Raw genomic sequence first — 25,382 nt, 5'->3', positions numbered from 1 at the left:
CTCTGCCACCTCCTCACCATCCCACACCATTCGCCCCCTCTCTCCCCCCTCCCTACTTTCTCTCACCTTCTCCTCCTCCCCTCCCTCTCTCTCCTCCATCTGCCCACCCCCCCTTCTGCCTCCCCCCATTCTTCCTCTCCCTCTCCCCCATCTCTCCCCTTCCCTCAACCAGAGCGGAGGTTGCAGGGCCAGCCAGACCCAGAAGTGACAGTGAGACCAGCCCTGAAGCAGTTTTGAACAGGCGCAGGAGCATCGATGGCGCCAGCAACAAGGTGAGTAATTTGGAGGGGGCTGGTGGAGAGAGTTGAGGGCGGCCCAGATCCTTGAGTTCACCGGGGGCCCGAGACCTGGGGCTCGACGGGCCGGAGACTGGAGTTTGGCAGAGATAGCGGGGCCCAAGACCTGGAAACTAAAGGGAGAGAGGGGGTAAGAGATTGAAGACTGGAGGTGGATAAGAGGTTTGAGGTTGGCGTGTAGTGGGGGGGTGGTGGTTGCAAGGGAAGAAATTGGAGACTGGGGGTGGGGTGAGTGAGGTAAGAGATTGGAGACTGGGGGGGGTGAGTGAGATAAGAGATTGGAGACTGGGGGGGGGGTGAATGAGATAAGAGATTGGAGACTGGGGGATGGTGAGTGAGATAAGAGATTGGAGACTGGGGGGGTGGTGAGTGAGTTAGATTGGAGACTGGGGGGTGTTGAGTGAGATAAGAGATTGGAGACTGGGGGGGTGGTGAGTGAGTTAGATTGGAGACTGGGGGGTGTTGAGTGAGATAAGAGATTGGAGACTTGGGGGGGGGGGTGAGTGAGATAAGAGATTGGAGACTGGGGGGGTGAGTGAGATAAGAGATTGGAGACTGGGGGGGTGAGTGAGATAAGAGATTGGAGACTGGGGGGTGTTGAGTGAGATAAGAGATTGGAGACTAGGGGGGGGGGGTGAGTGAGATAAGAGATTGGAGACTGGGGGGTGAGTGAGATATGAGATTGGAGACTGGGGGGTGTTGAGTGAGATAAGAGATTGGAGACTTGGGGGGGGTGGTGAGTGAGATAAGAGATTGGAGACTGGGGGGGTGGTTGAGTGAGATATGAGATTGGAGACGGGGGGGGTTGAGTGAGATAAGAGATTGGAGACTGGGGGGGGTGGTTGAGTGAGATATGAGATTGGAGACGGGGGGGGTTGAGTGAGATAAGAGATTGGAGACTGGAGGGTGAAGGAGGGCAAGAGACTGGAGGAGGAGGGGGTAAGAAATTAGAGACTGAGGGGGGGCGGTGGGCTGAGGGTTTGAAGACTGGGAAGAGTCAGGGGGAGAGTTTGGAGACCAGGGGGAGTGGAGGGGGAAAGGGTTTGGAGATGGAGGGAGGGGATATCTAAGAAAGATTTTTGATCCTGAGACTGGGGTGGTGGGGGAATGGGGTGAGAGAGTTTAGATACTGAGGCTGGAGGACAGGTGGAGAACAGGATTTAGACCATGAGATCTGGGGCAGATGGGGTGGGCAGGGGTAGAGTTTAGACCCTGAAACTTGGTGTGGGGTCGGGGGGGGGGGAGAGTTTAGCCCTGAGATTGGGGTGTGGGTGCATGGAAAGAGTAAAATAAGTTAAGAAATGATGGGGGTCTGGTGGGTGTTCTCAAGCATGTACTGCATAGTGGAAAGATTTTTTGGTCTATATGAAAAAACTGAATAGATTCTCTATTATTTAAGTAATTAATTTCCTTTTGTTTCAAAGCAGGTCGCTGAGCATATTGGATAGCTTTGATTGCACTCGATGCCTTTGAATGTCTTTTGCCATTCGATGTCAAAGATGGTGAACACTGCTGACATGCACTGAAACTCATTCCAAGTTAGAACATTTTATGTCAAATGATCGCTGATAGTTTTTGAGCACATTGAACACAAAAACGATGTCAAAATTTTCGGGTAGGGGGAATAGGTCTATAAATCTCTGGGTGTGCCAATGCTAGCTGGGAACCAAAAACAGGACTGACTCTCAAAGGATGCCATAGCCTGCCACGGTCTGAATGCTGATCCAGGCACAGAGGGTTTATGTTAAGTAAGCTGACTTAAAACTTCTGGTACAAGGGACAGAGCATTTACACTGCTGCTCTGAAATCAGATCATGGAAATCTGTTGCAAGCACACCAAAGGAGTGACGTGGCAGAGACATAAATGTAATATGAGAGTTTTTATATTAATAGTTGAACGTGACTGGAATCAGTCCACTCAAACTGAAGAATCTCAGCATTCTAGACAACCTGGAGTGACAGTTTTAGTCGTGGTATCTAATCAAAATTTTAAAGCGTTGGTTTGTAGTCTTTTCTCGAAAAAACAAAATCAGTCTAAACATCAATTCGGACTCTTACCATGCTGTTGCTGCACTATACAAAGAGCGCTTTATTGAGGAACTGTAACAGAAAGAAAAACAGAAAATTGGTTTGTTTCTCATCCCTGAAATTATCTTCCCTCCTGTCCTGACCATGCTCAGTTCATCGCTCAACCTCCATTGCTTCACCAGTTCATCATGTGTGCACCCAGTCGGTGCTTATTGGCAGGTTGTCCCATCCTGTGACACTTTTGCCCTCCTTAACCACCATACTCGAATGCCTCCTGATTGACCTTGGCTCCTTTCAAGAATATTTCAATAGCTATAGGCGTGATATACATACTAACTGAAGTTGCTAAATGTGAACCTGTGTCCAATGGATTTGGATCCAGCTCCCAGTCATGAAAAGATGGTTCAATAATAGCATCGTTCACACACTGGGTACGTTGTCATATATATTTCTGTTAATCTTTCATGGGATGTGGGCATCACTGGCAAGGCCAGCATTTGTTGCCCATCCCTAATTGCCCTTGAACTGAGTGGCTTGCCAGGCCATTTCAGAGGGCAGTTAAGGCTCAACCACATTACTGTGGATCTGGAGTCACATCTAGGCCAGACCAGGTAAGGATGGCAGATTTCCTTCCCGAAAGGACATTAGTGAACCAGAAGGGTTTTTACAACAATCGCTAATAGTTTTATAGTCACCATTCCTGAGACTGGCTTTCAATTCCAAATTTTATTTAATGATTTTAAATTCCATCAGCTGCTATGGTGAGATTTGAATCCATGTCCCCAGAGCATTAGCCCAGTCCTCAGGTTTACTAGTCCAATGACATTGCCCCTGCACCACCATCTCCCGCAATAGAAAATTACAGGATACCAACAGGTACAGTCACCTGATCTCAACCTAAATAAATGCATGATTGGCTGCAATGCTCGTTGGCTTGGGAGAAAGAGGGAAGGTGGTTCGACTGGGGGAAAATCAGCCAATGTTACTCTTTGTGATTGTCATTTTGTGATTTTTGGGTGTGGACATTAGGTGAAGATAAGAATGGCTACGACATCAGCTGGGATTTAACATAGAATCATAGAATAGAAATAACACAGAAAGAGGCCATTCGACCCTTCATTTCCACACTAGCTCTCTGTAAGGGGAACCCGGCTAGTCCCGCTCCCTGCCTTTCCCCAGTGGCCCTGGCAAGTTCTCTCTCTTCAATTCCTTTCAGAAAGCCATGACTGAATCTTCCTCCGCCACACTCTCAGACAGTGCCTTCCAGGTCCTAACCACTTGCTGCATAAAAAAGGTTTTTCCTCATGTAACCTTTGCTTCTTTTGCCAATCCTTTTGCCTTAAATTCATCTCCCCCGGTTCTGGAACCTTCCACCAACGGGAACAGTTTCTCTCTACCTACTCTGTCTAGGCTCACGATTTTGAACACCTCTATCAAATCTCCTCTCAGCCTTGTCTTTCCTAAAGACAACAGCCCCAGCTTCTCCAATCTAGCCACGTAACTGAAGTCCCTCATGCCTGGAACAATTCTCGCAAATCTTTTCTGCACCCTCTCCAATGCCTTCACATCCTTCCCAAAGCGCGGTGCTATAGAAAAATGTCCCGAGCAACGTTCCCTCAAACCCTCAATCTAAAAGTCCCCAAGCAGGCCATGCACAAGTTGACCCATTTAAGTTAATGGGCATGCACGGGAAAATTACAGGAGCTACGCCCTGAAACAAATTGCCTGCGCATTCCAAAATAATATCGAGGGTACGTTGGTCCTAAGGTCCCATAGTCAAAAACAATGGATGCTGGGCCAAAGGAGGAGCAATTGGGAGAGGTAACCAAAAGCATGGTCAAAGTGTTGGGTAAGGAAGAGACTCTGAGAAGGAGCACAGGGGGGTTGGGAAGGTTTAGGGAATGGATTCCAGAATGTGAGGCCGAGACATGGCCAACCAACGGTAGGGAAGGAGCAGGGTTCAAGCAGAAAAGACCGCCAGAATCGGAGGAGGTAAGAGTTCGAGAGGAAAAGGTCGTTGGGCTGGAGGAGATGACAGGGGTACGGAGGGGTGAAGAGTGAGTGCAAGACCACTTAGGCATTTAAATGCTATTTTGGAGGCGTCGGGACAATGTAGGTACAGGATAGGAAACTGGGAGCATAGCTTTGACAGAGCTGAAATTTACAAAGGTGGGAAGAAGGAAGGATGGACGAGCTTAACTGTGAAGCAGCCAGGAGGTCAATCCCATCTTTACCTGTCATCCACAGACAAACAGACTGCAGTTAAATATTGAGGATAGTGACCATTTTTTAACCTCTCTCTGTAGCCATGGTGCACTATGGATTATCTGGAGCTCCCAGTTACTACACGGGCTGAGATCAGGCAACTCAACACAGGCCAGGAACTGAACCTGGGACTTCCTGGCTTGTAGGACTTCATGTTTTTTCTTTATCTTGTCATGGGATGTGCCATTCGCTGGCAAAGGACAACATTTGCTGGCCAAACCTAATTGCCCTTGAACAGAGTGGCTTGCTAAAGTTAACCACATTAGTGTGGATCTGGAGTCAGGTAAGAATGGGAGATTTCTTTCCCTTCCCTAAAGGGGATTAGTGAATCAGATAGGTTTTTAATATCAATTGATGACAGTTGCCATGGTCACCATTACTGATGGCTAGCTTTCCTCTGTCAGATTTATTAATTGAATTTAAATTCCACTAGCTGCCGTGGTGGGATTTAAACCCAGATTCCCCCAGAGAATTACCCTTGGCCTTTGGATTACTAGCAGGGTAACATTACCACTACAACACCATCTCCCCTTAGAAATACACTTAAAATGCATAGAATTTACAACAAGGAAACAGGCCATTTTTTCCAAACTGTTTGTGTTTATTCTCTACATGAGCATCTTGTTCTAATCACGTTTACCCACCCTGTTCCCATATCCCTTCAACTGCTTTGCCTTCATCCACCCATCCAATATAATTTTGAACGTTGACAGTGGCTGCCTGAATCACAAGCCCAGAATGAATTCCACACCAGCCTTACCACACTCTTGTGCAAAGAAATTTACCTTTTCCCTCTGTTCTAAGTATTTTACATTCAATCTTGAACCTCCAGCCCCTTGTCCCAGGTACCTCAGCTACATGGAAACAATTTGACCCTATCCACCTTGACTCATCCTTTCATAATTTTCCATGTCTATGAACATCCAAACAATGACAAACAGATAAAGATCCTCAGATCAATTCAATCTGTTCCACGCCATCGAGTGTCACGATATAGACACACTGCACCCCGACCTATGCGATCTCCTGGGAGAGGTGAAAAATCGGATGAAAGTACAAAATCTGGATTGGATGAAGAAAGTTGGGAAAATTCTCTTTGACCCATCCAGCCAATCGAACTAATCCAGGTCACTATGGCTTTGCACGGCTATTACGTTGACCTGTATTCCACATTCCGGGGATTGGTTTACTCGGTTGGCCAGATGGCTGGAGTATGATGTAAAATGATGCGAACAGGGTAGGGTCAATCCTCACACCTCCTCGCCTCGCCCTGTGCTTGCAGAGTGGCACTCCTCAAACTATAAGTCGCCAAAAATGTCTCTATCTGATGGAGAGAGATGCCTGTGGTACTTTGGGAATTTGGCTAGATGTACTCTGCATTCTTCATGAAAAAAGACCCTTTTTTTTTCAGCACTAAAATAAAATCAAAATACTGCGGATGCTGGAAATCTGAGATAAAACAGAAAGTACTGGAAAAACTCAGCAGGTCTGGCAGCATCTGTGGAGAGAGAAACAGTTAACGTTTCGAGTCCGGATGACTCTTTCTTCAGTTCTGACTTGAAATGTTACTCTCTCCATAGGTGCTGCCGGACCTGCTGAGGTTTTCCAGTACTTTCTATTTTTATCCCATTTTTTAAGTCTTCCTTAATGGTTTTACATCATAACAGGCAACATTCTAGCGAAGCTGTGTTGTACCCCTCTAAAGTGCTAATATCCTTCCTGGAGTGTGGAGCAATTGGGAACAAAAGCAATAGTGGTTATGTTATGGAATGAGTAACACAAAAGCCTGTACTGAGACATGTGTTCAAACCCCACCATGACAGTTGGGGAAATTTAAATTCAAGTAATTAAATAAACTTGGAATAAAGAAGTTACATCAGTAATAGTACCAGGAAGCTACCAGATTGTGATTTTTTTAAAAAAATCTAGTTCACTAACACCCTTCAAGAGAGGAAATCTGCCATCCTTTTCCTTTTCTGTTTTTGTTTTTGTTTTGGATTTCCAGCATCCGCAGTTTTTTGTTTTTATCCTTTTCCTGGTCTGTCTTATATGTGGCTGCAGGTCTATAACAAATATAATTGAATTTAAATTCCACCAGCTGCCTTGGTGGGATTTGAACCCATGTTCCCCAGAACATTAGCCAGGACCTCTAGATTACTAGTGCAGTGATATTATCGCCTAGATGGAGAAGGGCAACAGATGCATGGGAACACCACCACCTCAAGCTCCCCTCCAAGCCACTCAGCATCCTAACTTGATTCACTGTCGTTCCTTCACTGTCGCTGGGTCAAAATCCTGGAACTCTCTTCCTAACAGCACTGCGGAGTGCTGCAGTTCAAGAAGGTGGTTCAACACCACCTTCTCAATGAGGGCAATAAATGCTGGCCAAGGCAGCGATGACCACATCCCATGAACGAATAAAAAAAAAACTGCCCTCTGAATTCGCTTGGCAAGCCACTCAGCTGTCAAGAAGGAAGCTCACCACCACCTTAAGGGCAATTAAAGATGGGCAATAAACGCTGGCCAGACCACATGCCATGAATGGAACAAAAAATACTGAGATTGCACACAGTGTTCTAAAGCTTTTATATTGGTCCATCATTATCACTCACTTTAAACATTTTAAAACCCTTGTGTTAAAACCTAGAATCCTATTAGCTTTACTTTTAACAACCCCACCGACCCAAAGTGCTGCCTTTAATGTCCTTTGAAGATGTTAGCCCCTCTGAATCCCTCCATTCTTCCAAAGAAACGAGCCTACTTCCATTCGGACTGGGCATTGGATTCAACCACTGAGACATCAACAAAACTGGCACATACCAGACAACACATGAAGCAAAAAAAAAGTGAACGGCACCTCTCACTTCCAGTTTACATTCCACCTCAGCTTCACCCAGGTCGTTTACAGCCTTGCAGCTATATTTTCCACCATCAAATGTGCTTGGCTTACGGATCTGCAGTGTCAGGACGCCTTGGTTGTGGTACATCAGGAACTTGGGATCATCTATGATTGCCATTTTGTTCTTCATCCAGACAATCTTTGGCTGCATTTGGGAAAAGGAACTGGGTTTTACTCGTGTGGAGGTCGCGGAAAAAGAGCAAGAGCAAAATAGACTTGAGTAGCAATGCATGGCTATAGGGAAGAAAAGGCTTGCTTTATAGATTTGATAGAGGTATTCAAAATCATGAGGGGTCTGGACAGAGTTGATAGGGAGAAAGTGTTCCCACTTTCTGGAAGGATAGAGAATGAGAGGGCACATATTTAAGGTAATTGGCAAAAAAAAGCAATGGAGACACGGGGAGAAACTTTTTCACACAGCGAGTGGTTGGGATTTCGAATGTGCTGCCCGAGAGTGTGGCCATGATCTCACTGAATGGCAGAACAGTATCAAGGGGCCGAATGTCCTCTTGTTCCCACAATCTTACGACCCTTCCCACATACACATACACATATTACACATGGTTCGGGGATTATTTGCAGCAGCCTCTTCACATCATTCTCAGTGGCACGTATTGATCAAACTAGAATTTAGCACTTTTCCCTTAATATTTCTTGCTGTTTAGCAAAAAAGTGCAAGGGGTTGCTATTAGAATCAGCATTAGTTCAGATTCCATAGGGCAAATGAAAGGATGCTACTTTAAAGAACAAGTCTTGGTATATTTGATAACATTGGCAATGCCACATTTATTGCCCATGTCTAGGTGCCCTGAGGAGGTGATGGTGGCTGCCATCTTCTTCCATCACAACAATTGTTTCTTTTATTTCCCACCAAAGATAGCACTTTCAAAGATGCAGCACTAGAGCATCAACATGGGTTTTTGTTCTCAAGTCTCTCAAGTGAGATTTGAACCCATGACCTTTTGACACAGAGGTGAGAATGCTACCAACTGATCCACAACTGACATGGAAGATGTTAAGAGTCAAACATAAAGTGTGGGACTGGAACTATGCACAGGCCAGATAGGTTGTGGTAGCAGTTCTCCCTCCCTCGAGGGCACTTGTGAATAAGGTGGGTTTTTAACCACAGCTTGACAGCTTTGGAGTGTGCTGCTGTGTGGGTTAATGTTCAGACAGTCAGATATAACCTGATGTGAAATGATTTGATCATATGGAATTCCATACAATGGAGGTAAACGGGGCCGAGTTCCCTCCAATTGAACTCTATATATTAGGAGTGAGGGGAAGGGTTTTTGCTCCATTATAACCTTATACACTTGGAATAGATTAGAAAGGGCTTGGCCTATTAGATTCCGAACAATGAGAGTGACTAGGAAAGAGTGTGTTCCTTTGGATTGTTATAGCTGGACCAGAAATATGGTTAAAAACATCCTCCTCCTCCCTAAGAGGGCATTGGTGACCGTGGACTTCTAATGGATTGAACATAAGAAATTGGAGCAGGCGAAGGCCATTCAGCCCTTTGAACCTACTCTGCCATTCAGTAAGATCATGGTTGATCTCCAACTTCAACAACATCTTCCTGAATACCCCCCTATCCCTTGATGTTTTTAATGCAAGGGATTGGTTCATGGTTACACTCGGCAAAGTACTGCAAACTTCTGGCCTAGTGGCAGGGACATTATCCAAGGCACCACAAGACCTCCATTGTTAGAACTAACTGTCTTAAATAATACACTTACTTTAGGAGAGCCTCGTACAGAGCAACTCAGCTTTGCTGTGTAACCTGCTACAATAGAACGATCCAATAGAGGCTGTGTGAATTTCGGTGCTTGGCTAAAGTCATGCTCCTTGAACGGTGGTGATGCATAAATCTTGCCTGTGGAGGGAGAAAGGGAAGAATTAAGACTCGACTTGACTAACCTTTTTTACCCCCCAATGCTGCTGAGTATTTTTCTCCACTTTCCCTGTTTCACCTCAGTGCCTGACATTGCTAAGTATTTATCACATGTCTGGAAATACGCATGCACTGCCCCACCACCTGCCCCCTGCCCCAATCTCACTGCTTCACGGTGTTGCCTGCTGGTACGCCAACTGACAACAGAATTTGTACACAATCTCATGGTGTAACCGTGCAGGCAAATTGTTTGCGGACGATACAAAACTTGGAAGCATTGTGAACCATGAGGAAGAGTGTAGAACTTCACAAGGGCATAAACATGCTGGTGCAATGAGCAGAAAAATGGCAGATGAAGTTCATTGCAGAGAAGTATGAAGTGATTCATTTTGGTGGGAAGAATATGGAGACAGAATATAAAATAAGGGGTACAGCACTAAAGGCTCTGCAGGAGCAGAGAGACCTGGGTGTATATATGCATAAGTCATTGAAGGTGGCAGGACAGGTGGGAAGTGTGACTAATAAAGCATACAGTAGCCCAGGCTTTATTAACAGGGGCATAGAGTACAAGAGCAAGGAGGTTAGATTGAACTTATATGAAACACTGGTTCATCCTCAACCTCAAGTGGAGTATTGCAACCATTTCTATGTTCTAGACTTTAGGAGAGATGTTAAGGCATTAGAGAGGCTGCAGAAAGATTCACAAGAATGGTTCCAGGGATGAGGAAATTTAGTTTTGAAAATAGATTAGAGAAGTTGGGACTGTTTTCCTTGGAGAAGAAGGCGGAGAGCAGATTTGATAGAGGTATTCAAAATCATGAGGGGATTGAACAGAGGAGATAGGGAGAAACTGTTCCCACCAGTGGCAGGATCGAGAATGAGAGGGCACAGATTTAAGGTAATTGGAAAAAGCAGTGAAGACATGAGAAAAATCATTTTCACACAGCGAGTGTTTAGGATCTGGAATGCACTGCCTGAGAGTGTGGTGGAGGCAGGTTCAATCGAGGCTTTCAAGAGGGAATCAGATAGTTATCTTAAGAGGAAGAGTGCAGAGGGTTATGGGGAGAAGGCAAGCGAATGGTACTGGGTGAAATGTTCATTCGGAAAGCCAATGCAGACACCTCCTCCCATGCTGTAACAATTCTATACTTCAGGCAGAAGACATGGGCTTTAACTTTGCTGCACTTGATCTGGGAATGCCTTCTGGGACTGTGTAAAGGAAGGGAGGGGAAGGACATGTGTATTCACAAGCTCAGACTTCAGTTACAAAGTACAATCGGCTGAAGGGTCATGAGGACTCGAAACGTCAACTCTTTTCTTCTCCGCCAATGCTGCCAGACCTGCTGAGTTTTTCCAGGTAATTCTGTTTTTGTTTTGAATTTCCAGCATCCACAGGTTTTTGTTTTTATTACAATCAGTGTTGTTATTCAGTAAGCATGGCAGCCAATTGGCAGGCAATAAGATCCTACAAGCAGCAGTCAGACCAGTTAACCTACTTTGATAGGCTTGGTTGAGAGATGAATAAAGGCCAGGACATCAGGAGGATTCCCTGCTCCTCTTTAGTGTCTGCTGTGGCTCAATTGGTAGCACCCAGACCTTGGAGTCATAGCTTCTGGGTTCAAGTCCCACTCCAGGGCCCAAGTCAAAAATCAAAGCTCCTATTCCAGTGCAATACCAAGGGAGTGCTGCGCTGTCAGAGATGTTATATTTTGAATGAGATGTTAAACCGAGGCCCCATCTGCCTGCCCAGGTGGATGTAAAAGATCCCACCGCACTATTTTGAAGAAGAGCAGGGGAGTTATCTCTGACGTCCTGGTCAATATTTATCCCTCAAGCAGCATCACAAAAACAGATTATCTGGTCATTATGGCATTGCTATTTTTGGGAGTTGCGGAGTTCAAAATGCTGTGTTTCCTACAATACAAGAGGAACAGCACTTCATAAAATGCTCCATTGGCTGTAAAGTGCTTTGGGGTGTCCATTGGTCATAAATTACTGTACAAATGCCAAGTCTTTGTTTTTCCTTTTTAAAAAAAAAAAGTATCTTGGGAACTTCCACAGCCAAATATACAAGCAAATCAGGTCTGATTTTAACATTTCACCTGAGAAATGGCACATCTCACAATGAAGTTGCCCTTTGCTTCTGTACTGAAGTAGCAACCTAGATTATTCAATTTTTTAATGGGATGTGAGTGTCGCTGGGCAAGCCCAGCATTATTGCCCACCCCTAATTGCGCTTGAACTGAGCAACCTGCTAGCCTTTTTCAGAGGGTGCTTAAGAGCAAACCACATTGCTGTGGGTCTAGAGTCACATGTAGGCCAGACTGGGTAAGGATGATAGATTTCCTTCCTAAAGAACACTAGTGAACCAACAATTTTTTTTTTTAACAACACTTGATGATAGCTGGACTATTACTGAGACAAGATTTTCATTAATTGAATTTATCAATTGCCATGGTGGGATTTGAACTCGTGTCTCCAAGGACTAGGCCTCTGGATTACTAGTTCAATGACATTACCACTATGTCACCATCTCCCCTAAGTGCTAGAGTGCAGCTTGAACCCACAAACTACTTCCAAAGGCAAATCCCTGAGCTAAACTGACACATTAGTCTACAGTAGATTGTGTGTGGGGTTAGTTAATGCCAACACTGGGTAAAGAAAGCACAGTCGCTAAACTTTCAGACTCAAGGAGATAATCTTACACCAAGCAACGCAATCAAACATTGAGAGATTTGGGGACCCCTATGTATCCTGTTGAGAGAGGAGTTAATCCTGTCACTTACTGTCTTTCTGGATATAGGCCGTATTCTTTGTTGTTCTTGGACTGTCACTTAGACCACAGATATTCTCACTGTAGACACGGAAGTAGTACTCGTTGCCCATGATGAGATCAGAGATGGTGCAGTGAGGTTTACGGTTATGGTCATACACAGTGAACCATTCCTGAAACCAAAGGGTGAAAGTTCATCACTATTTTCTCAGTTGGAGCTAAATCCAGGTCAAAACCATCTGAGAAATTTCCTCAAACTAAGTATTGGAAAAACTGAAGCCATTGCCTTCAGTCCCCACCATACACTCTCTGTTCCTTGGCTACCAACTCCTTCCTTCTCCCTGTCTGAACCAGAGTGCTCGCACCCTTGTTGTGGTATATTTCACATTGAGATGAGCTTCCGACCACCCCACCATTATTACCCATTTCCACCTCTGTAACATTGTCCAACTCTGCTGCTGCCTCAGCTCGTCCACTGCTGAATTCCTCATTCCTACCTTTTTTACCTCTAATCTTGACTAAACCAACAAACTCCTGGCTGTCCTCCTACTTTCTACCCACCATAAACTTGAGGTCATCCAAACCTCTGCTGCCCATGTCCTTACTTGTACCACGTCCCGTTCACCTAGTACCCCTGTGCTTGTTGATCCCCGTTAAGCAATGCCTTGATTTTACAATTCTCATCCTTGTTTCAAAATCCCTCCATGGCCTGGCCCCTCCCTATCTCTCCTCCTCCATCGTCTTGAGATGTCTGCGCTCATCTAGTTCTTGCCTATTGAGTGTGCCGGATTTTAATCGATCCACCATTGGTGGCTATGTATTCAGCTGTGTGGGCCCCAAGCTCTGAAATTCTCACCCTAAACCTGACTTTCCATTTCTTTCTCCTCTTTTAAGACGCTCCTTAAAACCTACATCTCACCAAGCTTCTGGCAATCTGCCCTAGGCTAATATTGCCATCATGGTTCAGCATTAAATGTTGTTTTATAACACTCCCATGAGGTGCCTTTGTGTCAGTCGGATCACAAGCCGAATGACAAAGTATGAAACCAGAGGCAAATCGTTTTCTTGATAGTTGGTTTATTTACAGAACACAACTTTGCATAGCTCTGCCTCCTACCTGCTAATCAACCCAGTGTCTCAGAAATATTTCTTCATACTCTTTTGGGTATACCAATAAAATAAACAAATAAACGAATAGAATTAACAGCCCCTTAAAGGGGAAGTCTCTCTTTGTATGTGCTCAAGGTACTTAATGAATCAATGCACTTCACCCATGTATCCTTAACCTTGATAATACAATTAATATCCCATTAACACTGAGGTTGTCTTTAATACTTTAAAGGGGCTAAATAAATAAGGTTGTTGCTGTTGAGAAGGTGGAGCAAGGAATCTGCTAGCACTTCCTGCTCATAACATGCTTGTGTTTCTTTCTTGGGTAGCTTTATCTCTTTTCTAATGTGCAATGTTGTGCTGGGCTATGCATCCACAAGTACTTTGCACAAGCAGCAAGTCTTTATGTCTGAGCTCTGACAGGATCAGCAGCCCATCAGCACAGATAATTTCTACCCTCATCCCATGCCCACTCTTCCTCTCCATTGTCTCGGACATTGTGGGTGCAGAAAAAAATATTGCCCTGAGATTGATAAACTGTGTGGTGCTACCTTCAATGCCTCAGCTGAAACTGCAAGTGCACTGGAATTCACAGCTGCGAGGTATAGCATAGCAAGCCTATGTCAATATGTGCTGCCAGCCCTGCCAATTTTACCCGCTCACCATGGTTTTCTTGTCGGCTTTCTGAATGGTGTAGCCAATGATTTCTGTGTTCCCATCGTCCTTTGGTGGTGTCCACTCCAAGCTAGCATTGAATCCCCAGACATCTACAATCTTCAGGCTTTCCGGAGGTGCAGGCTTATCTGAAGTAGATTCAGAGCAAAGAAAAATTACAGCAAAAACTGCAATCAATGTTCAAGAGAATGAAATTAAAGTGGTATTTGTTTTTGCAGCAGCAGTCAGCTCCAACTAAAGCCCAGGAAACTCCACTGGGTAGCACTCACATCTCTGAGTCAGTAGGTTCTGACAGCATCTGTGCAGAGATAAACAGAGTTAATGATTCGAGTCCGTATGACCCTTCTTCAGAAGAGTCATATTAGACTCAAAACGTTAACTCGGTTTCTCTCTCCACAGATGCTGCCACACCTGCTGGGCTTTTCCAGCATTTTCTGTTTTTATTTCAGATTTCCAGTATCGACAGTACTTTTCTTTTATCTGAGTCAGAAGGTTGTGGGTTCCTATAAATCTTATAGTTTAGTATCATACTGAGGAAATGCTGCACTGTCCGAGGTGATATCTTGTAGACAAGATGTTAAACGGAGGCTCTCTCTGCCTTTTTTGGTGGATTTTATAGATCCCATGGCACTATATAAAGTGCCGCAGTGAGTTCTCCCTGTAGATTATCTGGTCATTAATCTATTGAAGGTTGGGACCTTGCTAAGTATGCACTGTCCGCTGTATTTCCCAATATGACAACAGGGACTACACTTCTAAAATGTTACTGGCTGTGAAACGCCTCTTGAAAGAACTGCATAAATGCAAGTTCTTCCTTCCTATGACAAAACAACTTGGCATTTACATTTATTGTCTGTCCCCATCGTTTCCAGGCTGCAGTGTCTCAGTATATCTCTGCTCCCTTGTGTCCAATCCTTTGGTTCATTTGGGTTCTCCCCCTCCCACACTGACCAGCTCTTCATTATGAATCAACAGGGTGGACGGATGTACTGCCTCTACTGATGTGTAAATTTTCACATATTGGTTAACATGACCGTTCCTCATCCTGCACAATGCGTCGTGTTCCATTTCTGATACCCAAGTCTGGTTGGATAGCGTACAATTGCATACAGCAGATACAGGTGTAGCACCTTTTGATATAACAAAGACTGACTTGGATTTATGCAGCATCATGTCACATCTCAGAAAAGAGCAAAGCCCTCATGTAGCACTTGGAGTACACTGACTGTTATTTTGTAGGCAAACCTAGAAGCCATTTTGCACATGAAACTAGTTACAAAATGAATGACTATTTCATCTATAATTGGTGGCTGATGTTTTTAATTAATCCTGCACTTTCTTTGTCCTGCTATTGATGGCAATATCTTCAGCTGTTTAGGGCCCAATCTCTGGAATTCCCTTCCCAAACCTCTTTGCCTCACCATCTCTCTCTGTCTCTCCCCCTACTTAAAACCTACCTCTTTGGCTAAGTGTGTGATCACCTGCTTTAAATGTCCCCTCCTTTGGTTCAGTGTCAATTTTTGTCTGGTTCTGCTTTGTGAAGCGCCATGGAATGATTTTCTATGATGCCTGAAAGGGTGGTTGAATCAGAAACTCTCGTAACGTTTAGAAAGTATTTAAATATTCACTTGCTTTGCCATAGCCTCCAGGGCTATGGACCCAAGCGCTGAAAAATGGGATGAGTGTAATCATGTCTTTGTTGACCGGTGCGGACACAATGAGCTGAATGGCCTCCTTCCATGCTGTAAACGTCTATGAGCCTATGAGATAAAGACACTATACAGATACAAGTTGCTGTCATTGAGGGAGGAATGTTGGCCAGGTCCTGGGAGAATATGCTGCCCTTTCTCAAATGGTACCATGGCATTTTGTGCAACATGTGCATCGGGTCTTCATATTACAGAAAGGATATTGAAGTACCAAAGAGAGGACAAGAAGGATTCATGAGAATCATACCAGAACTGAGAGGTACAACTATCAGGAAAAACTGAACAGACTGGGGGTCATTCTCTAGAAATGCAAAGACTGTGAGGTGACCTGATAGGAGTCTCTAAAATTAAGAAGGAGTTAGCAACCTGTCAACACTCTCTATACTTCACACCTCTCAATGTGACATTTTCTGATATACCTGCGGCCCCAAGGTAACATTCATACATTTCCACTTGTGGGTGAGACCAAAACAAAGGCATTATAAATAAAAGATAGTCATAAATAAATCCATTTTAACATCACTAGATTAGTAATCCAGAGGTCCAGGCTAAATTGGTTCAAATCCCACCATGGCAGCTGGTGGAATTTAATTAAATTAATATATCTGGAATTATAAAGCTAGTCTCAGTAATATGACCATGAAACTGTCATCGGTTGTCATTAAAAACCCACCTGGCTCACTAATGCCCCTTAGGGAAGGAAATCTACCATCTTTACCTGGTCTGGCCCATGGGTCCAGATCCACAACAATGTGGTTGACTCTCAACTGCCCTCTGAAATGGCCTAGCAAGCCACTCAGTTCAAGGGAAATTAGGGATGGGCAACAAATGCTGGCCTTGCCAGTGATGCCCACATCCCATCAAAAGAATAAAAAAACCTCAAGAGTGTGAAGGCGAATACCTGAGATACTTTGAAGGGGAAGCTAGATAAATACATGAGGGAGAAATGAATAGAAGGATATGTTGATAGGGTGAAATGAAGTAAGGTTGGAGGAGGCTTATGTGGAACATTGACACCAGGGACATGTTGGGCCAACTGGCCTGTTAGTGTACTAAAAAACACCAGGCAAGCCAACCCTCAGTGTCAAAGGATGGCGTCTCTGACAGTACAGCATCTCCTCTGGAGTGAACAAGGGTGTCTGCCCGGAATGCATAACATGGAGCTTTCTCTAGGAACCAAGTGAGATTTGTCAATACTCCACAGGATCAAAGAGACTCAATCTCTTAGTTCAAACATGAAGAACAATCTCTTGGGAAAGGTACAACATTGGTGGAAAAGCACACCAGCAAGATTTGACTTCTTTAGGATTGGAGTGAATAGCTTCTCACCGAGAATTTCAAAGTCAAGATGGAGAAACTAGGGCTTGGTGCCAGCAAGGAACATTTGATTATCCTCCTCCCATTACCTGGCAGTTAATGCCAGTACAGCATTAGGCTAATGCCAAGGACACTAGACGTAACTTTTAGACCAAGCAGAAATTGAATCTTTCACAGCTCAAGCTGTTGAGCAAATAAATCACTAGCTGGCTTTTTTAAGCAATTGATCTTTGGGGTTTGGACGTCCCATAGGTCACAGTTCATGGGGGGCAACAACAGGCTATCGAATTGCTCCAAAGTTTCCTTCTAGGGCAAAGAGGGCATTTCTTTCCTAGCAATATTCTTTGGAATTTTACAAATAGGCTTGGTACACAGGGATAGAGTGGAATTACTGACCGACCTCTCTTGTAATGTGATCCTGACAGAATGAATATCACAAGCTTGGCATTAACTACACTGTACTGGGGAAGAGCACTTACTAAAGACGGGTAATGCTACAGAGATGGGCATGTTAAGCACGTGTGGGTATCGAGCAAATTGTTTATGTTCTAGGGAAAAAAAATCTTAATTAAAGTGTTTTCCATGAGTAATCATTCAGATTGGAGAAATATTCTGATATTATCTTCCCATTCCAGATGTCTTTCACCCCTATGGCTGGGCCTTGAGCTGCCTAAGCTCTGCAGTTCCCTACATAAACTTCTCCACCTTTCTCTTCTCCAAGTATCCCCTCAAAAACTTAGCTCTTTGACCAAATGTTTGGTTGCTTGACCTAATGTCTCCTTCTCCTCTGGCTCGGTATCAACTTATGCCCCATTTCACTCCTGTGAAGTCCCTTGAAACGGGAATGTGATGCATAGCTGAGCTGAAGGCGCTATAAAAATGCAAGTTGTTGTTATTCAGCGAGAGGTATGTATGAATGTTACCTTGGGGGCCGCAGGTATATCAGAAAATGTCACATTGAGAGGTGTGAAGTATACAGAGTGTTGACAGGTGTAAGGAAGTGTTACATTGTGAGACGTATATCAGAGAGTGTTGCGCGAGGGGTGGGTTATACCATCGTAAGCAGTTAACGTGATATCAGAAGCTAAAACAGCACCAATTCTATCTGATCAGAACTCTGCACATCTGATCCCTCAAATTGAGCTTGGTTATCTTTGCTTGTCCTACAGCCGGAAGCTCAATTAACTCTGTATCAGGCGTGCAAACTAATCCCTTCTGGCCCCAAACCCCTGACTTCACCCTTTCAGCTAAAGAATTATTTGTGTCCTTTACACTTGGGCCAACTGTCCTCGCATATCAGGCCTTCTTCTTGTGCAGAAAGTTCCAGAATACTGCATAACCGCCAGGGCAGTCTGGGTGTTCTGACTGTAGTGGCACAGCAACGGTCAATGGTTGCCCCTTCCTGAGCTAACTGCATTACAGTTTTATTTTTAAACCCGTTGCTGTATGGAAAGGTGACACAATTCTTGTTTTTCTCCCCTTAGTTCCTCCACGCATTAAATTCCTGAACTCAACCATAATCTGGTGGGACGGTTTTTGAGTGGAGAGTAACCTCAAGGATGGAGGGAAAGTTGCTATAAAATGCCTTTGGGATATATTTTCACTGCTATCTCTCCTCCATCTCAGCTTGCCTCTCCCTGACCCCTTCTCCCTACGTTGCTTGCTGACCTACATTGGTCCCCAGCTCTGCAACACTTCGATTTTACATACAAATGTGCAAATTAGGAGGGGTAGGCCATTCGGCCCCTCAGTCCTGCTCCGCCATTCAGTAAGATCATGGTTGATCCGATTGCGGCCTCAACTCCACATTCAACACCTTTGACTCCCTTCTCATCCTTGGTTTCAAAACCCTGCAGGGCCTCACCCCTCTCTATCTCTGTAACCCTTCAGCCCCACAACCCTTTGAGATCACTGCATGCCTTCCAATTCTGGCCTCTAGCATATCCGTGATGTTTACCGTTCAACCGGTTCTGGGCCGTGCCTCCAGCTGCCTGGGCTATAAGCTCCGAAATTCCCTTCCTAAGCAATTCCACCTCTCTCTCCTCCTTTAAGATGCCCCTTAAAATCTATCCCTTTGACCAAGCTTTTGGTCACCTGGCCTAATATCTCCTTATCTTAATGTTAAATTTTGTTTGATCAAACTAATATGAAGTCCCGTTTACTTCGTTAAAGGTGTTATATAAAATTTGAGTCTTTTTACATGTCTCAACTTAACTAATTTTGCTGAACACAGGAAAGGCCTTATGAGTTTGCGCTAGGCCTCAACAATGACTGGACCCTGATACTTGCAATACAAGAATGCAAATCACAACTGAAAGGATTAAACATTTCATCGAGTCTTTAAAAATTTGTTCATGGGATGTAGATGTCGCTGGCTGGGCCAGCACTTATTGCCCTTGTTCAGAGGACAGTTAAGAGTCAACTGCATTGCTGTGGATCTGGAGTTACATGTAGGCCAGGTAAGGACAACAGGTTTCCCTCTGTAACAGACATTAGTAAACCAGGTGGGTTTTTACAACAATCAGCAATGGTTTCATAGTCATCATCAGATTTTTACTGAATTCAAATTCCACCATCTGCCATGGTGGGATTTGAACCCAGGCCCTCAAACGTTATACTGGGTCTCTGGATTACCAGTGACAATAGCACTATGCCACCACCTTCCTCTCTATAACCTTCCAACACTTCCTGAACTGTTAGTGAACTTCTTGGATTATGCATATCAACTTACGACTCGGATATTGTAGGCAAACCCAGACCGGCAAAGACTGGCTAGGCTGTTTCAGTGCCAGAAAACCTATGTGAAAAACAGCCCTGACAACATCAGTACATTTGAGAGGTTTTTTTTGGAGTTAGACGTTACACTACCCAGCAGGGAGAGACGTTTTAGCCAAATACAAAACTTCTGCAGAATTGGCTGGACACGTTCCTGAGAAGGAAGGGCACACTGATTTCGAGATGAGAGATAGCTGAGATTAACTAGTGCTGTGGGCTAGCTCGATTGCCTCCGAGGGTGAATTGAAATTCTCTCAATTGATCTGGGGCTTTGATCTCCATTTTTACCTTTCCCAGGAGTTTACAAAACTGTGGGGTGGCAGGAGTTGGGAAGAGGGTGGGGGAGGTGATAGTCTTTAGCCTGATTGGACATCACGGCCTGAATTTTGCGCTCATTGTGTGCGTGCGATTGGCGAGCCCAGAAGTGGACGAGATATGCGCTTTCGGCCATGATCGCAACGGACATGCAATTTCACACTGGCTGGCCAATTAACTGGCAGCCGGCACGAAACATGCGCCGAGAGAGGCTGAGTGCTGCCGGGGGTGGGGGCGGTGGTGGAGCGGGAAGAGGACGGGTGTCAAGTGAGGGTGCAGGTGGCGGCTTACAGCGAACTCCCTGAAGGCTGACAACTGCTGTGGAGCTGCCTCAGGGAGCTGCAATATTAGTCAAAGGAGATCTGCACCCAAACAAATGCCTCAAACTACAAACAACTGACAGGAGTGGTCATAAATCCTCAACCTTCGAAAATCTTCTGGGCATTTTGTTGCGCCCTGGATCGAGAATGAAGCAAAAATGTGAAGGCCGCCTGGTCAACTGGCACATGCGCCAAGCATAAAAGGCACTAAAAATTTTGGTTGATTGGGGATTTAACTGGCTTAATTGGAATTTTGTCAGCGGGCGCACTCCGACATCTGTGCAAGCCTGCCGACTGTGATACCGCGTGACATTGCTATGATATCGGGAAGCCCGCCCAATGTTTCCTCAGGCGGTTTCGCACTAGTTCGGGTCAGACCCACGTCCGACCGCAGCAGGTAAAATTCTGGCCCATGTCTTGGTAGGGCAGAAGATCTTTTTCTATTGTTATTCATTTGTTCTGGAGTCCTGGATGTTAGTTAGATGTACATGATGAGCATTTCACCACTTCCTCAAAGAATCTCAGCAATCAGGTAAACTCAAGACCCTTGGGTCTATTGACTTTAGACTTGGAGATGAGCTGATAAAGAGGTCTATAACATAATTAAGGGCAGATTAGTATCGCCTGTGATAATTATTCCATGTTAACAGATTGGAGAGGAATAGAGGACATGAGTTTCATGTAAGAGCAGGAATAGCGGATATCTTTTCCCAGAAAAATGAATGAATTGCCATTTTTTATTCGTTCTTGGGATGTAGGCGTCACTTGCAAGGACAATATTTATTGCCCATCCCTAATTGCCCGTGAGTAGGTGGTGAACCACCAAAACGGAATGGCTTGCTAATCCATTTCAGAGGGTGTTAAGAATCAACCATATCGTTGTGGATGAGACTAGCATTTTATTCCAGTAACATTACCGTTATGCTACCATCCCCAGTTGGTGTAATGGGTACTGCTGAGTGTGTTGTTTAGATAGGCTCTGTAGACGATTTAATGTTGTGTGCTGTTTAAATAGTCTCTGTAGACGATTTAATGTTGTGTACTGTTTAAATAGTCTCTGTAGACTGTTTGCTATAGTGCACAGACTACTTTCTGTAGCCTTCAGGAGGGAGCTGAATGGGTTTCTGACTAGGGTAGAGACTGCAGAATTAGTGTCTTTATGGAAAAGACTCAACCCATGTGATCTAGTCAGATTGGAGAAGAATTTTCCAGAGTATTTGTTCCCTATGGTCTCTGGGTTTCTTTCCCTCTCCCAGGAGATCACTTGGTTGCATGGATGGGGGTGAGGGATTGGAAGGGAGGTCAAGAGAGAGAAGACGTGTCTATTCATGATGCTCCAGCATTGCGGTCAAGGGCTTGATAGGACCAGACTGTCTTTTCTTATTTGTCAATTTCATACATTCTTACATCTTACTTTGTAAAGCGTCTTTCATGAAACATTTCAAAGTATTTTCAACTTAAAGCTGAGGGATTTCTTTGGCTGCCCATAATTAAATATGCCACCCAGACTATGGTGCTTACCAACAACCCGAATTTTGACTGTTGCCTTGTCGATCAAGTTCTCAATCTGAATACTGAGCTCATATTTCCCAGAGTTACTGCGCTCGGCACTTCGGATGAAGAGAATGGTGTCCACTTCGCTGTTGCGGGTACTGACTTGCTTGGAGTCCAGCGGCTGCCCATCTTTCAACCATGTGACCAAAGGCCGTGGCTTTCCCTGATGAAGACACAAGTTCAAACAGTCAATCCAACTCAGGCGGGTTGAGAAAGTGAAGCATGCTTGTGAATCAACTCAAGGTTATTATTTTAATTCTGAAATATTTCTCTTCCCTCACTCCATATTTCTCTTCTCCACTCCTGAAGGCAGTTATAAATAGACTTTGTAGACTGGGATGCATTTCCAGCGTTGCACCCATGTAACCACTCTTTATGTGAGCCCTGGCAGTGATTCTTAGCAAACTCTCGACCCTCTGAGGCATTACAGTTGAACCACATTCTGCTCTTATTCAATATATTGGCTGTATATGGTGACATCATTTTTCCCAGCCAGAATAGAGATAGACGGGCAAATTATCCATCTATCAGTCCTGGAGACCCCCACTGCTGCAAGTAACTGGGATTAATTTTACACATAGAATTTGTATTACACAACTATTCCCCATCATTTTGCTGGAGAAATCACCATGATTTTTATCAGGAGACATTGCTGTGATTATGGTCATCAGTTCTGTGCTCTCTAACTCATAGTGAATCTGTAAATAAATTCTGTAGACTGTCTGTAATATGCTGTTTAACTAGAATCTGTAGACTATTTGCTTGTAGTGCATCGTTTAAAGAGACTGTGTAGAGTTTAACGAGTGTGTTGTTTAAATAGACTCTGTAAACTGTTTGCTCTAGTGTTCATTTGAATAGGCTGTAGACTTTTTTGCTGTTATACATTGTTTAAATAGACTATGTAGACAGTTTAATGAGTGTTCTGTTTAAATAGACGCTGTAGACTGTTCTCTGTAATATGCTGTTTAAAAAGACTCTGTAGGCTGTTTGCTGTATTGCATTGTTTGTAGACTATTTGCTGCAGTGCATCATTTAAAGAGACTATGCGGACAGTTTAATGAGTGTGCTGTTTAAACAGACGCTGTAGACTGTTCTCTGTAATATGCTGTTTAAATGACTGTAAACAGTGTATCGACTGAGTGAATTGACTTGTTTGCTGTGAAATAGACTGCTTGCTGAAAGTCCTGCTGTAAGACCCCCAGGCCTCCAATATGATAAAGTGATGTCAACAATGCAGCAGATCAGGAATGTGCTGGTTTTCCCTTCTCTATTCCAACTATTTCTCTGAGACCAACTGCAGCAATCTAATTACTCCCTTATTTTAATGTACTGTATTGGTAAGGAGAAAAGCAATTTTGTCTTGACACAGTTTCCCCATGTGCAGACTTTTCTTTACCCCCCTTCATGATTTAGTGCCTCCTCAGGTTTCAGTCATGTCAGTTGGAGATCACAGCTGTTCTCTGTCACAGTTACAGACTTGCAGAATGCATTGAGACTTTATCCTGCCACCTTTTTTTATTCATTTACAGGATGTGGGTGTCGCTGGTTAGGCCAGTATTTATTGCCTATCCCTAATTGCCCTAGAGACGGTGGTGATGAACCACCTTCTCGAACTGCTGCGGTCCACGTGGTGTAGGTACACCCACAGTGCTGTTCGGGAGGGAGTTCCAGAACTTTGCCCCAGCAACAGTGAAAGAACGGCCGATATATTTTCAAGTCAGGATGGTGACTGGCTCGGAGGGGAACTTCCAGGAGGTTTTGTTCCCAGGTATCTGCTGTCCTTGCCCTTTTAGATGATAGCGCTTGTGGGTTTGGAAGGTGAGACTCAAATCCAGCCCAGTGAGAGGGTGTGAAAATCCTCATTTCTGATAGAAATCCCTCTCCCACCCCAACCCCCATCCCTCAGAACACACAGACATCTCACTGAACTTTCACCTCTAGGATCAGGTATGAAAATCCTCCTTCAAAGTTCCTACCTTAAAATAACTTGTGGGCAGGACATAAAGATAGAAGAACTTCTTTCCAGATTGTGCAGCCAAACCATCCCCACCCTCGCTATGAAAAAAATTGCCACCCTCCCTGACCTCTCCACCTCAGGAGTTTTTATTTATTCTTTCATGGGATGTGGATGTCACTGGCTAGGCCGGCATTTATTACCCATCCCTAACCGCCCTTGAGAAGGTAGTGGTGAACCACTGCAGTCCATGTGGGTGTAGGTACACCCACAGTGCTGTTAGGAAGGGAGCTGCAGGAGTTTGACCCAGCGTCAGTGAAGGAACTTGGAGGGGAACTTGCAGGTGGTGATGGTCCCAAGCGTCTGCTGTCCTTGTCCTACTAGGTGGTAGAGGTCACAGTTTTGGAAGGTGCTGTTGAAGGAGCCTTGGTGAATTGCTGCAATGCATCTTGTAGAGTGAGTCACCCTGCCATACTTCATCAACTCCTCTCCTTAATATCTCTGCTATCACTTCTTTCCTCCAATCCTCAATCTTCCTCTTTCTCTCCCTCTCCTATTTCACAGCATCTCTCCCACCTCCACTTTCCCACACCCATTTTCAATGCCTACTATTCACTACTCTCCTCATCCACCCTCACTTCTATCTCCCTTCCACAGCCCCTTCTCCATGCTCCCTCTCATCACTAGTTTGCTCCTTTGTCCTCTCCTCTCTTCCCCTCCCTACCCTCTCCCCTCTCTTTTTGCCCCACTTTTCTCCAATTATCCCTTGGACTGCTAACCCTGATAGCCTGAATACTTGGTTTTGATTCTTTCCCTAGCCTTGCACACAGGGAAAGTAGCATTATGTTCAAATTTGTCATCTGTGCACATTTTCTGAGCCCTTTTTCATTTTAAATTATTACATCCACATTAATGATGAAAATTGCCTATGTAAACATATCAGCCTGTCATTATACACTCAACCCAACTGAAGTGCTGCAGCATCACCACTGGTGAGAGGGCATAATTACAATGTGATATATAAGTGTCCATATTATAGATCTGGACATAGGAATAGGGGTAGAGCATAGGACTTTAAAATGAGAACCAAACTATTTCTCCAAAGCCTAGTCCAATTACCTGTCATTTTCTAAACTCACTTCGTCTGAAGACTATACCAAGCCTTGAGATCATAGAAAGTCATGTCAAGGAAAGCAAACTTAGAGGAAAATTCTTGGGAGATTAATTGGGTTGGGTGCAGCTCATAATGGGGTGTGGCGGAGTTCAGGATGGGATGACATGATCTGTAGGTAGGACTCGATCAGAGTTTTGTCATTCTGTTCTTTTCATTGCTAATTCACCTTCAGATCCTGGCTTGTTAATATGAAGGTGAATATCACGTGGCAACACAAGGTTCAATTCTCAGGCGGGAAGGTCATGCTGTTTCCTGTTCAGGCACGGTGGGGCTGAATGGCCTCATCCTGTGCTGTATCATTCTATGACTCTATTAAATGAATGC

The 25,382-nt window shown here is 44.5% G+C and overlaps 1 protein-coding gene across 1 annotated transcript in view; it reads right to left on the bottom strand.

Annotated features, from left to right (window-relative positions):
- The window catches only part of LOC121271621 (myosin-binding protein C, fast-type-like), a 73,491-nt gene that overhangs the window by 1,950 nt on the left and 46,159 nt on the right, over window positions 1-25,382 (bottom strand). Inside the window, exons 25-30 of the mRNA XM_041177666.1 lie at window positions 21,898-22,093; window positions 13,929-14,068; window positions 12,169-12,328; window positions 9,228-9,364; window positions 7,447-7,633; window positions 2,355-2,396 (exon numbers count right to left, since the gene is read on the bottom strand). Coding sequence (XP_041033600.1) covers window positions 2,386-2,396; window positions 7,447-7,633; window positions 9,228-9,364; window positions 12,169-12,328; window positions 13,929-14,068; window positions 21,898-22,093 — 831 coding nt within the window. The 3' untranslated portion in view covers window positions 2,355-2,385. The remainder of the gene's footprint in view (window positions 1-2,354; window positions 2,397-7,446; window positions 7,634-9,227; window positions 9,365-12,168; window positions 12,329-13,928; window positions 14,069-21,897; window positions 22,094-25,382) is intronic.

Source organism: Carcharodon carcharias, chromosome 31, assembly GCF_017639515.1.
Source record: "Carcharodon carcharias isolate sCarCar2 chromosome 31, sCarCar2.pri, whole genome shotgun sequence".
Taxonomy (NCBI): domain Eukaryota; kingdom Metazoa; phylum Chordata; class Chondrichthyes; order Lamniformes; family Lamnidae; genus Carcharodon; species Carcharodon carcharias.
Note: the sequence above shows the minus strand (reverse complement) of the source record. Positions and strands in the feature narration are given on the sequence as shown.